At 41.3% G+C, this 14,435-nt stretch overlaps 1 protein-coding gene across 1 annotated transcript; it reads right to left on the bottom strand.

Annotated features, from left to right (window-relative positions):
* Positions 1 to 948: 948 nt before the first annotated feature.
* LOC311300423 (alpha-2-macroglobulin-like) lies at positions 949 to 11,663 on the bottom strand. Its single transcript, XM_084424675.1, has 34 exons — positions 11,486 to 11,663; positions 8,807 to 8,990; positions 8,576 to 8,732; positions 8,407 to 8,459; positions 8,259 to 8,279; positions 7,989 to 8,154; positions 7,823 to 7,907; positions 7,638 to 7,752; positions 7,440 to 7,560; positions 7,249 to 7,358; positions 7,009 to 7,176; positions 6,711 to 6,935; positions 6,425 to 6,637; positions 6,197 to 6,346; positions 5,837 to 5,986; positions 5,673 to 5,748; positions 5,299 to 5,455; positions 4,224 to 4,449; positions 4,014 to 4,137; positions 3,822 to 3,943; positions 3,694 to 3,745; positions 3,516 to 3,599; positions 3,255 to 3,431; positions 3,066 to 3,141; positions 2,823 to 2,979; positions 2,657 to 2,731; positions 2,425 to 2,587; positions 2,163 to 2,347; positions 1,876 to 2,094; positions 1,676 to 1,797; positions 1,479 to 1,560; positions 1,311 to 1,394; positions 1,132 to 1,237; positions 949 to 1,049 (listed from the first exon to the last, which is right to left on the bottom strand). Exons 1-34 carry the CDS (start codon positions 11,563 to 11,565, stop codon positions 1,009 to 1,011), a joined length of 4,326 nt encoding a protein of 1,441 aa, XP_084280801.1. The 5' UTR covers positions 11,566 to 11,663; the 3' UTR covers positions 949 to 1,008.
* Positions 11,664 to 14,435: the final 2,772 nt, after the last annotated feature.

Consider the following 14,435-nt stretch of genomic DNA (forward strand, 5'->3'; position numbering starts at 1 on the left):
GACTCTACCAGGGGCATTTAGCCCCGGACAACATAGCTCCTAGGGTCGTTCGGGTACTCAAACCCCTCCACCACGGTAAGGTGGCAGTTCAAGGAGGGGGGCTGCACATATCCACCACTGTTAAATACATATTTTCTTATAAAAGAATATAAAAACTGCTTCACTGAGAGGCTCATTGAATAATGCCTTCTATGCATTCCAGAATTGTTTATTGCACTTTTTTTTTATAGTAATACTGGCTACAGTGGATGTTAGTTTAACTGAATACCTTCATACATTTAAAAAAAAAAATATTTGCAATTGCACACAGATTTTCAACCAGTCTTGACTGAACACAGGAAATCTCACAAAATCTCACGAGACTTCAGAATAAGCATACTGAATTATATGCAAAAAAAAAAAATTATATAGTTTGTTGTTGGAACAACAATACTTGTAGGAATTATCAACAAGCTGAGCCTCCATTTCTCAATTTCACTGTTGCACCATGATTGATGTTTATGCTTCCGCCTTCCATCATCTCGCTTTCTGATTGAACATGGTTTTGTTTCACGTGAATCTCCAGAGTGTAAGTGTGAGTCCCCTCAGGGTTCCCCACACATATCAGCATTTCTGATCATAAATATTCAACATGTTGAATATTTACGATTGGGGCGGCTCCAACGTTCTTCCGAGCAGGTTTGGACACTCTTAACACCTCACACCAAGGGAAAAATCTGATAAAATAATCTGTAGAACCATCAAGATAGTCGGGACATAGCTAGGATTGTCAAAAAATAAAAGCCTAAAATCAGCCCGCTTATCTTTTGGTGTGTACCCAGCATGAATGAACTACATTTCAGTCATCTAACAAGATTTGAAGTCAAAGGACAAATAGAAACTCATTAACACTGCAACTTCCTGCTTCAAACTAACGTCAGATGACAAACAAAACAGGCAACAAAAGGACTGATTGTGTAAAAGCAGTTTTATTTAAGTCATGTCTCCTACAGCCAGTACTGAATCAAATCATGGACAGGGGGACGTATAGGTGGTCTCAAATGAATCACCTGGAATAGGAAGAGAAAATGAGCTGGATCATTTTAACAGTGAATTCAGCCAGAGCAAAGCATGATTAGGATGAAAGCATACTTGTCTGATAGTAGTCATAAACGTTGATGACTGCAGGCTTGAGATTTTTAACTGCAAGAACCTGTTTCAGCTGCAGTGTGTAACTCATGGGAACACCTTTGGGAACCTACAAGACAGAAAGGATGAACAGCAACATACATAGCACTCAAGATGGCAGCTAGTAATATACCCAGTCTCACCCCTTTCAGATACACTAGGACATGATCATCTTCAGCATCAACCCGCTCCACTAACGGAGCGAATGATTGGGGTGAAGAACCGAGCTGAGGAAAAGACAATCGTTTACAGACAAATACATGTGAAGGAGCTTCAAGCATGTGACTTTCTAAAATCTTAAACCTACGAACCAGTGACGTGTCTGCTGTGAAGCCCGACAGGAGCTTAATGTCCACTAGAACCATGTTAGTGCTTGCTTTTCCACCATCGTATCTGAATGAGGGTGATGGGGGAATAAAGAGGTTTAGTCAAAAGGATCAAGAACAGCTTCCTTTTGGAACATGTAAAAATTAGCTGTTTTAGGACACAAATTCAAAGCTGTTCTTACTTCACCATGAAGTTCAACATGAGATCAGCTCCAAGCGGTTGGCAGTCTCCAGTCACCTTCGCTTCAACACTCAACGTTTTGGCGGCTTTAACGGGTGTTGGGATGTTGTAGAAACACGCAACCTATAGTATGAGTGCAGAGCAGACACAGCACAGTAAGATTTGGATGTGCACAACAGAAATGGGGTTGAAGATACAGACCTGCACAGACACACAAGTGGATCCTGATGCTTTAACACTATATTTGCCAGGAATGTTCTTCAGTGGCTTCTCCTGATACAGCAGCCTGTTGTCCCGATTCACTTTGAAGCTATAAGAGTCTCCTACAACTGAGGACTGTACGGTAACAGTGCTGGTGCCATCCAAGCTAAACACTTGAGCAGCGTACACAGACAGAGCATGAAGAGCCACCACAGTGTCCTAAAAACAAGCACCAGATTAAAAACTCCTCATAAATGATTGCACTCATGTTTGGTAGTCAGAGGCACCTGGGTGGAGGAGAAGCCTCCATAGGGATTCTGCTGGGTCACGAGCCAGTTGACAATGCGGTTAGCATAACCTAGATTAGCTGTCGTGAGAGGCTGAACAGTGAGAACCGCTAGCAGCACGTAAGAGCTGATCTCCACCGCCAGAGTATCACCAGATGTCGTCTGAGACCAATGGACCTTAGAGCCTTAGGATGAGATGGAGGGGAGAAAGTTGATGACAAAGAACCTGATGAACAAACATCAAGAGGCTGGTAAATCTCACCATCAGAAATGCCAAGATTGTTCAAGCAAGCTAAAAGCTGTGAGTGAATGGTGGTCTCTCCAGCCAGACTGAAGGTGTAGGCCAGCAGAGCCGTGGCATATGGGTTTCCCACGTTCCCAACGACAGGCCTCAAGCATGACAGAGCGTTGGTAATGACGGGATCCTGAAATCAAAACAAATATCAGAAAAATCATCTGCAAGGAGTTCACAGAACTACTGGAGATGCGTTTACCGTTGTGGGGACGCCTAGTTCGAGCAGTGATGCAACAATGTAGGCAGTCATGGTCACCTCGTCACCAACACCACCCTAAAAAAACAAAACAAAAAATTTGATTTAGAAGAATTGACTCATCTCAAGTCAATTGGATGGGGCATAGTTTAAGAAACATGTGTTGCACCTTCATGTCGATGTGGTGCAGAGTTCCCTGCTGCATGAAACAGCCGTCTGAACCCTGCTTGCTGATCAACCAATCCTTTGCACTCTGCAGGACATGTGGATCAATGAAGACAAATTGCCTCGCTAGACCAAAAGATCTCATGACAAAGGCGGTCAACCTGGTCGTGAAAAAGGTTGTGACAAACTGAACTTACAAACTGCTGGTGTCACAGATTACACAAGAGTAGAACAGAGCGAAACTCACCATGTATTTGATTCATCATAACCAAATGTACTGTATGAACCATCACCATGTCTGTAGTTCAGTTGTCTTTGGTATCCTGATTGGGGCAAAACCCACATGTAAAATGGTCAAAGAGTTAGTATGGAGAAGGACTAAACCTCTTTGGAATTTAGTCTCCTACAAAGGTAAAGTGGATTTGGTCATCCATACCGCTCTTAAGGAAGCCTGTGGTGGTCTCTCGGATGGCTGCGGTGAGTTGCTCTGTGACTTCCAGGTACAGCAGGATGTAAATATTGGGAGCAAGAACAATCATATTCTGTTCTCCACAGCCATACGGCATCTGTAATAACCTATCCAGATTCTTCAGCGCACGACCCATTATGTCCCCTACAAGATGTCAAGCATTAAACCCACATCAGAAACAGTTATTCAACCAACCTTCACATGTCAGTTTCTACTCAAATGTTTTACCAAGGACTGAAACAGAGCATCTGGCTGATCCTTGAACCACATTTTTTGGAAATGTCAGAGTCATGTCTTCAGAAAGAACGTTTCCTGCAGACCGAAAATAACGGATCAGAATTAAGCACTGGCTAAATTTTAGCTGTACAGGGAGAATGTATTCGGGAATCATTGAGTACTAACAAACCCTTTGGACATAGTAACCAACTCTGGGTGTTTGTCCTTTCAACTCCTTCAGGCTATAAAAGCAATAACACCACATCAGTAGCAGCATGATCTCCATAATCAAACTCCAGTAGGCTGGTTAACACTCACCAGGACAAGAAGACTTCGAGTGACTACATCAATGCGTCCTCTCGTAGGCACAGTCACAACTTCAGTGCCACATCGAGACCGGGATGCTTCAGCTGAAGCACTGACAGTCACATTGACAGTTCCTGCAGTGACAAGTGTATATTAGGCATTGCTCACTTCCGGTCTAATTTAGAGAGGCAATCCAAAACTGACCTAGAACCGAAGCTGAGAGAACCCATTTGAAGGTCTTTCTCCCATTAGCACAAAGACAGGATGAATACGGATCAGTATATGGTTTAAGAGTGAAGGCAGTGGATGAAGCTGGTGTTACTTTAACCTGCCAAGGAAACAGAGCACATGGAGCAAAGGCACATGAACTTCTATACACATCTCTATAAATATTTCAAAATAAACATTGCAGACCATGATGCACTTGGACAGATAGCTGAAGACTGTGGCCTTCAGCTCAAAAGACTCCCCACGGACGATGGAGTACGGCAGGGAGAGCTCCAGGAAGAAGGGCTGGAAGACCGTCAGGAGGGCAGGAGGAGCCAGACCGAAACCTTTTGAGGAAAGGCAGAACGCCTCAGTCTCCCATGTGGTAATGGTGTCAGGAACAGTGAGAGGAACTTGTGTGGATCCAGTGTCTCTGAAGGACAGCACAAGAGAAAGATAAGAGGAACAGAAGTAAAGTGGTTAAAGCTGCAGTCGGCAAGATTTTTTTTGATCACATTCAATGAAACAGACACTGCTCCGACAGGACATAAATCAGCCGGTTTAAGAAAAAAACCTGCACCTCCACCTAGAGCCTGTTATTTGTTTTGCAAAAACTCCAGTTTCACTCCCAATTCTTCTGGTTCAATCAGCACAGGGCTGTGTGAGATCTGACAGTCAATCACAGGTCGTGCACACGCCACAGATACCCCCTCCCCCCTCTCGCACATTACAATATCACGTGCATACGGCTGAAGTTCGCAGGTGTGTTGAATTGTACAAAGCGTGATGGCGTAGAGAAAATCTACTAACAAGCTTCCATTTCCTCAGTTAACCAGAGCTATGAGGTCCAAAACAACTGAGAAAGACACCTGTAGAAAAGGAAACAAAGAAAGCGACTGTGCCTGTAATAAAGCCAGGATCAACATCGGACCGGCATTTGAAAGGTGGAGGGATCCAAGTTACGGTATTTCAAAGGGTTCAAGCTGGATGCAGAGTGTGCCACATTTCATCTGGACAGGTAATTGTGCTTTATCAACCATTGACTATTTCTGAGTGTTAAGTAATCCAAGTATTCTTGGTGTTGAGGATGCTGAAGAGACAGGCGCGTTCACAGAAAATCTGGTGCACACGCACTGACGAGCACAAACTCAATGGAAGGGTGCTCAGTGGTTCTGAGGGAGGGGCATGAGAGTTGTAAACATTACAAATTTTGGCTAAGTCTCCTCAATCTGCCAGGCTTGCCGACTGCAGCTTTAAGTAGCTTTACAAGGAATTCACTAACCCCACTTGAGCAAGCTGCCAGAGCCATGTTTCTGGAAAGTAAGTCCTGACAGTCACTTCTGAAGAGGGAGTGTTGGGTCCAGGCTTTTCTGCTTCTGGAAGAGCCATTTCAGCAGGAGCCATTTCAGTCATGGCTACAGGAAGACCATTCAAATTCACTGAAAGAGACAAGTTATTTTACCCATTTACCATAAACAGTATTAGTGTCTGCAGAATAAGCATCGTTCATAACTGCCCCTCCATTGTAATTATGGAAATTTTAACAAGCAATTTGTCCATCCACAAAGCAAGCGGAATAACCTCCTACAACAAGGCAAGTTCACCATGTCATGCAGAATGGTTTATGGAAAGAACTTCCCATCTGCATGGACCTACTTTCTGGACCTCTACGATACAGCGGGCACGGAGGGGCTTGTACAGCAAGATTTGTTGCGATCTTCATTCCCAGGCTCTGTCATAGTATCAAGTCAAAACAGACCAATTTAAAGTCAATGACTCCATACTATTCAGTGACTACATGATCATTTATGGTTTTCTACCTTGAAGGTTGTGTAGGCTTGATTTGTAGGAGCAGTGTAGGCAGAATCTATATTAAAAGCTAGACGGGGTCGAAAACCTAGACACTCTGGTTCATCCTCAACACCGTGTGGGTAACCTGATAGCGATCGCACTGGGAGTAAGTCAAACACCTGGGACCATAAATCAGTGTTAGTATGTCACATGTTTAACTAAACACATTGTTTGGTATGGTGGTCACAGTTTATAGGCGTTAATGTAAACTAAAACTGCTATAACATAGGTTTGTCCATTTGATCCATTAGCATTACTCATTCTAAAGCCGAACTATACTGTCAATCAAGACCAACAACTTAAACAAATGAAAAACTGCACATGGATACCATTTTAGCACTCAGATGTCTTCCTGGCTCCAAGATCCAGATGCTCTGATCTACAGCACTGATGCCACACAGAGATCCTGCTTCAGCAGAGACAGTCAGAATATTTTCCTCAGCAGGAACAGCCGTAGCAGGAGAGAACTGTAGAGACACCTGGAACAAGGACCAACACGCTGTAGGACACGTCATCATACCCCACTTGAAGGCAAAAGATGCTAGTGCACATTATACCTGGTTTTGGAAACGAGTTTCTGTCTCAAACAATGCACTACCAACAACAACATTCTCACTGGGCAGAACACAGTAGACCAGAATCTGCACTACTGGAGCCATATCGGCACTGACAGACAGCTGGAAAGACACAGAGCCGCTCGTGATGATATTAGAAGCCCTCGCTTTCACCGTCTTAAATCCATGGAGGACGATCAATCCTCTGGACAAGACCTGACAAACAAAAAGGTGCATAAAAACAGGCGAAAGCAATGTTTATAAAAAAAAAAGCCTAATGTCCACTCACCATATAGATGATGTCAACGCTGTAGTCACCAGCCTCTCCAACAAAAGAATACTTCACTGTCACTGGAAAAGCAGCATCAAATTTGAGTGGCTGCTCGAGCTTCACTATAGTCAGTTCACTAGATGGGTTACTGGAAGCATCAGGTTGGAGAAGTTGAACAACCCTTGTATCTGCAGTGAAGTATGGCGATTTGTAACCATTGACAACTGCTGGAGTCGCACTTGCCTGGGGAACAACGAATGGAATGGGTTTCTAGCAAATGTGAGAAGTCCATTTCACAAAACAGAGCAAATCGTACCACCAGATTCAGAGCAGCTTTAGGAAGACTAGCAGTGCAGAGGGAGAATGAGGCCAGTCCTTTCTGGTTTGTGGTCAGATTCTGCAGCAGTTTGTTGGGCCAGCTGTTATCAAGGAGATAAACCGCTTTGTTTGCGACTGGAGTACCATCAAAACGAGACACAGATATCTGTTGGGAATCAAGGTTAGAAAAGGGAACAAATGTGAAGGCTTCTGCAACAAAGGGTGAACTTTTACTTGCCTTTCCTTTAATCGTTGATCCAGGTTCAAAATAATCTGGGAGGTCCACAAACGTGACCTTGCCGACTTCAAATGTAATGGACACTGTTGCTGATTTTGACATCAATACATCTGAAAAAAATAAAAAAATAAATAAGCAAAGTCAACTTCCTTCGTACGCATGTCATTGGTCCAGATCAGCCAATAGCTCACCTGTTCCCTCCTCAGTGACATTCACATTTACAAGAAGCGCATCTTTCAGATTATTTTCAAATTTGGTGTTAAAAAACACTGATGTATCGACGGTAAGGGAGGCGCAGCCTGTGGCACTCATCTGGTAGCAGAACAAAGTCACATTTCAGTCAAGCACGAGCAGAAGAAAAACCCTCCACTGCAAGTCAGGAGTCACACCTCTGCGGTTTGAGACGAGCACCAACGGGTCAACTCAGGAACCACAACGTATGGAAATGGCTCACGACATACTTCCACCAAGGCTTGACCGGGTACAGGTTGGCCATATGTGTATCTGGAAAACGTCACAAGAAACACGATCAAGAACTGTCCAACCACAAGACAAGAAAATAACAGTCACTCACTTGGCACAAGCCTCAACTTTCAGTCCCACATCTGCAACGCTATACATCTGTGGTGTGTTTACGGTCACGTCAAACTTGGGCAAAACTAAACCAGAAATAAAAAGTGTTGACCTCAGATCGGTCATTGAACTGTTGCACATTATACAAAATTTTCATAATAGCTTACCATATTTTTTCACCTCAAAAACATGGGCGATTATTTGGTCACCAATAAAAGCCTTTAGTGTGTACATCCCTATCTGAGCCTCTGGGTTTAGCTCATGAGAAAGCTGCAATATCCACCCCGTTGAGGAAATGTTTGTCCACTGACCAATTCTGTTATTATTATTGTCCTATTAACACAATGAACAGCTCAGAGAAATACTGCAAACAAAGCAAGTGCAAACAAAGCAAGTGCAAAAAAAGCATTGTCTCCATTGCACCGGAGAATTCTCACCTCCACCACCACCAGACTATACTGCAAGACATAAAGATAGGAATGTTAAGCATTTAAAAAGAACATACTAATGCAGCAATCATGCAAAGAAATTCAAATTGCAAAACTATGCATGCAAACATGCAATTTGTTCATGGTCAGGCCTTACCATCTGATCAAGAGGCAAAAACTTGCCATCCATGGTGACAACTCGGAAATTCACTGCAAAAACAGCAGTAAAGGCCCACATTGCATAATGCAACTGAAAACACATCAGAACTTGTAGTGTAATGGCCTATACATCTCTAATATTCAACCAAGGTTCATTCACAGCTCACCTGTTTGTCCTGGATTGTAGATGGGTTTGTCTGTCTGGATGAAGGTCAAAGGCAGGTAACGTCTAAACATGACTTTCCTCTCTTCAGTTGCTTTGAAGACCTTCCCTTGGACTTCTACCTTCATCGTCTGCACAGCTTCTCGATCTACTTGAGGAGCCTGTAGAGAAACTGTTACCAACAAACCAGACAAAAAACAAAAGAACAAAACAAAAAAAGCATCTAAAAACAAACCTGGAAACAAAAGCATTGGTGAAATGGCTTTGAAGAAACCTGCTGCACAAGTTGAGTCATCCCATTTTCCTCATCAAGCAGAGAAACTGTAATCGTAAGACTTTCTTGGGGTTTCAGAAGACTTGCACACAATTTGGCATTAGATCCAGTTTCAATCACTGCAGGGAACGTCACCATGAATAACCTGTGTAAACATCATAAGTTTAGGTTCAGGAACCAAAGGGAATCAGGTCACAACATTTACATGTTGGTTGAACGTCCACAGAAAGTGGCTACCACAGGGTTGCCAGGTCTGTGCATCAAAAATAGCTCAAATAAATAATCTGTCAGGGAGGGGTTGGAGTGGGCAGCAGGTGTTGTATTAGAGCTGCACAATTCTGGATAAAATGTTGTGCAACTTAGAAGTTCAAACAATGTTAATTGATGCAGTGTATTTAAAAAAAGGGGAAAAAAAATCAGTTTGATTGAATGATTCATAAATACTTCACTTGTTTCATTACTGCATGAATCAGCTTTGAGTGAATTCCTTGAATGATTCAATGACGTTTTAACCAATCACCACCTAGTAGTGTACAATCAAAACAATCATTTGAAGCAACAACTTCATACCTATGACAACTGCTCTCTCTGGCTCAGCAGCACCAATGCAGATTTGAATGTTCCGTTTGATTGTCAAAGGTTTAATTAAGTCAAATCTTTGTCACTTAGGAATAAGGCTGTGTGGGTGTTTGAATCAAGATCACAATCTCTTAGCGATTAATCATTCACCTCTAAGTTGTATGTTGAAGCTCTGAATTTAAAGGGGAAATATCATAAATCTTAAAATATTACCACCACTTAATCTGCACATTTCCACCCACGGCGCTGCCATCTGGTTTTCGCAAGCAACAGTGTAACCAGTTCTAACGCAATGGCAAAAGTTCGAGCAAAGCATGCATGTTTGTCGTTGGCTGCACAGATGAGCACTGAAAACTATTTGACAAAAACAAAATGTCACAGCTGTCTTATAAAGACCTCAGGGAACTGTGTTGACCTGTGTAAAAAAAGTTAAACATGTACATGCAAGTCAATGAGCTGAAACAATGCAACTCCACAACAACTACATAAATGTATTCACTAACAAGTCTGAAATGTCCAGATGCATCTAAAAGTTGAACCACTTACTGAGTCTCTCCATAAGGCTGCACTCGCTATTGGTTATTTCTGAGATTTTGGATGAGACATGTTTTGTTATTGCTGGAGGATCCAAAGCTTGTGTAAAGGTTTGGCCTCTTCTGAACAGAGGTGGAGCAGCAGCTCATTTACATTTAAAGGGACACAAAAACAGCACATTTTTGCTCACACCCAAAAAGGGGCAAATTTGACAAGCTATAATAGATGTACTGTGGGGTATTTTGAGCTGAAATTTCATATAAATTGAGGATTTCCCCAGATGTGTCTATTGTACCTTTTGAAAGGGGGCATAATGTGGTTGGTTGTCTAGGTGAGAAAAAAAAAGAAAAAAGAAAAAAAAAAGTTGCCAACACTAGACTGCCGTGGTCCAAACATTTTTTTTTAATATTTATATTTTTATATATATAAAAAAATTCAACAATGATTCGTAACAAGATATATAAACACTCAGTGAACACCATTCATCATTTGGTCACTAGATGGCCACAAAGTACAACATGATAAATGAACGTAAAGGGATAGTTCACTTTGAAATTAATTTTTGATATGTTTTAGCTTACCTCAAGGGCATCCAAGATGTAGGTGTCTTTGTTTCCGCAGTAGTTTCAATTTTGATATTTTTAGGTCAAACCGTTCTTGTCTGTCAGTCATATAATGCAGGTCGATGGTCACTGGCTCAAAACACAAGCACAGAGTCCAAATTAAAACAATTCCCCATCGTCCAAATGAAACAATTCCCCATCATAAGTACACATTGATGGCCTAAGACACGAAACGAGCGGTTTGTGTGAGAAAACGAACAGTATTTATATCATTGTTATCTCTTGAAAACAGCACACGTCCAAATGATCTGACGGCGCGGGCGGGTATAGATATATACATAGATGTCGCCTTGGCTACTGCAGTTCATTGGAACGAAACCATAGCCAAGCGACATCTAGTGTATATATCTATTCCCGTCCGCTGGCGGGTATAGTAGATGTCGCCTTCGCTACTGCAGTTCATTGGAACGAAACCGTAGCCAAGGCGACATCTATGTATATATCTATACCCGCCCGCACTGTCAGATCATTTGGACGTGTGCTGTTTTCAAGAGATAACAACGATATAAATACTGTTCGTTTTCTCACACAAACCGCTCGTTTCGTGTCTTAGGCCATCAATGTGTACTTATGATGGGGAATTGTTTCATTTGGACGTGGGGAATTGTTTTAATTTGGACTCTGTGCTTGTGTTTTGAGACAGTGACCATAGACCTGCATTATATGACTGACAGACAAGAACGGTTTGACCTAAAAATATCAAAATTGAAACTACTGCGGAAACAAAGACACCTACATCTTGGATGCCCTTGAGGTAAGCTAAAACATATCAAAAGTTAATTTCAAAGTGAACTATCCCTTTAACATATGGTTAAAGCTTTGTGGATTCATCTAGCCATCTTTAAAACTGCATCAGCATAAACATTAGGCTGCTTCTGTTCTCTTCAAAGCCCATGGTACTCACGGCCTTTTCTGTCCATCAACAGCAAAGAGGAAAAGGGCTAAAATGAGCCCTTTCCAAACACAAATCTCCCTCACAGCCATGAAGAGCAATCATCCAAGACTAGACAGAAATCAAGAGTCTCTTTCAGAAACCCTGCAGCACTTCTGTTAAGATTCACACTGCTCTACAGCTTAACCCTAAATCAGCTGCACTGATGCCAGCGTTATTTAAACGCTCTTAATAATTCAGAACAGCTTGATTTAGCACTCACAGGCAATCTGGACGTCTTTAGGGCGGAGCCCCGGTAATTAATCACAGGGTTGCCAACTCTGAAACACGGTTAGTTTTTTCCCTTGCGTTTGGTAACAAATCCTTCCCTCCCGAAACCCTAAAATTATATATATATATATATATATATATATATATATATATATATATATCAGAAAGCTTATTTTATTTTATTCTTTCTTATTTTTTATTTTATTTACCTTTAAATTACTAGATTTGATCAATAAATAATAAATAAATAAATAAATAAATAAATAGTAATTGCACAATCCTCACATTTTTTCAACTTAAATTCAAAATAACTCACAATTTCATGCATAAACCTTTTAATTCAGCTAAAAAAAATCACAGATTGTGTGTCTTTGCCGAACTCATGGGGGAAAAAAAATAATATAACATAACATTTCATGACTCCTCTAGATGACCTTATAGGTCTATATGGAGCAAATGAACAGTTTCCCGCTGGCCCCTAAAGTCAGTTTCTCTTCAGTATGCATTCAGATACACATGTAGACATTATACAATTATTTTTTGGTCAAGTGTTAGCATTTTTAGTTAGAATATTTAGCTTTTTAGGTTTTTCTATGTGTACTGAAGCATTCTTCGCATTCCATTAATTCCAATGGGCGTCAAATTGACCGGCGAGCGAAGCATTGTTACTTTTTTCAATTTCAACCACAAGACGATAAAGTTTTATATGTGGATATTTTTCTTACACAAACCCATCGCTTCACTTCAGAAGGCCTTTATTAGCCCCCCATGAGCCATGTGAAGCACTTTTATGATGAATAGATGCAATTTTATAATGGATAGATGCACTTAATCATGATGGATGCGCTTTTATGGACTTATATATATGGCCATTCACTGCCATTATAAAGCTTGGAAGAGCCAGGACTTTTTTTTATATATAACTCTGATTGTATTCGCCTGAAAGGAGAATGCCATATACACTTAGGATGGCTTGAGGGTGAGTAAATCATGGGCTAATTTTCATTTTTGGATGAACTATCCCTTTAATGCAAAGGGATATTTTGTATTATTTTCCTTGGGAAATAAGATACATTTGGCCCATTGGCAGACAATTTGCAAAATAAGCAAATTTTCCCCCAGGAAAGACTAAATACCTTATGCCATTTTTCTTATGTAAAAAATGATTTAAGAATCTTTAGATATTTTGACTGGAAACAAGACAAAAATGCTAAGTAAGAAAAGCATTTTTTGCAGTGCAGTCCATTAATTCATTGCACACTTTTCTACATAATATCGGGGATGCAGAGCACATTACTAAGGCAAGGCCGCTGTATGCAGAGCGGGAAGGAAAATGTGCCTCGCTCTCGCACTCGTTCTGAGAGTTTTTGTGTCTTTTCCTGGACACAAACCCGTGAGAGCCATCAAAGAGGAGTTTTACACGGTTGCAGGTCAAAGGTGTAGAAATCGGTTTAACTGAGGCTAATCTGATGATATGAAACGGGCTTGACTTACCCTGCTTTCTCGGGTTTAACAAACCTCCCATTCTGAAATGGAAAACCCAGAGATTCCCTCCTTATTTCAGGGTTAACATACGCAGAGTTTTCACTTAAGCTCCTTTCTGAAACAGGACCCAGGGGGCTGTTTCATTAAAGATGCTAAGAAAAGCAGACCTAACAAATAAGTTAGGGCTGAAGCGGTTTCATAAAAGGTAATTGAAGTTCACTCAATCCCACTAATTTGATCCAGGTTTGTGTAGTCTAGTGCTGCATCTCAATTAACCTACTAATATTACACCCTAAAAGTATGTACTCTTTTTATGAAGAAAAGTACATACTTTTGAGTGTGTAGCAGAATAGTAGACAAGCTTTGGGACATACTATCACATCATAAAATAGCGTTGCTCTCTTTCGCTTAGTTACACGCATCCTGTCACGTGTCCTGTTGTTTCACTGCCCTCACTATGTGTGGAGATATGCAGCAAGCTTAACACTCCTCCCTTTATCTAACCTCTCTACTTAACCGTCGGCCACGGACATCCGCCATGTTTTGAAGTTTTTAGTATTTCTGAATGGGATCCTCCTCCAAAGTGCAATGGCTTGTGGTCAATATTAGCTGTTAGGGTGTTTCTCAAACAGAAGGCTGCATATCTCGGCTGCCACGTCATCAAGCGACGCTGAAGGCCATCTCAATTTGAAGGATCCTTGGAAGCCCAGCTAACAATTTTTGGTTCCCATAACGTTAGTTTTTGGTACCCAGAACATTCTCAGAATGTTAGTTTATGGTTCCCAGAACGTTATTTTTTATGGTAACCACCCAGCAACGTTCTGGGAACGTTATTTTATTGTTACATAAAAATAAAACCAAAAAAGAACGTTCCCCTAACGTAAGTATTTGGTTCCCAAAAAAATAACCAAAAAATAACATTAGGGGAACGTTCTGTGTTAACTGGGAGGCAGCCTTCGTTTCGCGTCCTTCATTCTGCCTGTTTTGAAGGATGCATCGGATGTATCCTTTGCTGCCTTAAATCACCCACAATCCTTTGCACACATTCCAATTCACGAAAATAAATGGATGGAATTTTAGTCAGAGCTTAAAATCAGCTTAAACTTAAACTCATATTAAACTCAGAGCTTGTCTGAAAGATGAAGTTGACAATGCTGACTCGCGATCTTTGCAGGAAAACGCGTCAGAGAGAAATACACATTCATAC

This window comes from Rutilus rutilus (assembly GCF_951802725.1).
Source record: "Rutilus rutilus genome assembly, chromosome: 1".
Taxonomy (NCBI): domain Eukaryota; kingdom Metazoa; phylum Chordata; class Actinopteri; order Cypriniformes; family Leuciscidae; genus Rutilus; species Rutilus rutilus.

Excerpts from the sequence above, each read along its gene's own strand:
- LOC311300423 (XM_084424675.1), bottom strand. The coding sequence starts at position 11,565 with ATGGCTGTGAGGGAGATTTGTGTTTGGAAAGGGCTCATTTTAGCCCTT. Across the intron at positions 5,456-5,672 it reads GTATCGTAGAGGTCCAGAAA|TGAATTTGAATGGTCTTCCT; the intron begins GTAGGTCCATGC and ends TGTCTCTTTCAG. Across the intron at positions 2,980-3,065 it reads TATGATGAATCAAATACATG|GTTGACCGCCTTTGTCATGA; the intron begins GTGAGTTTCGCT and ends TTTCACGACCAG.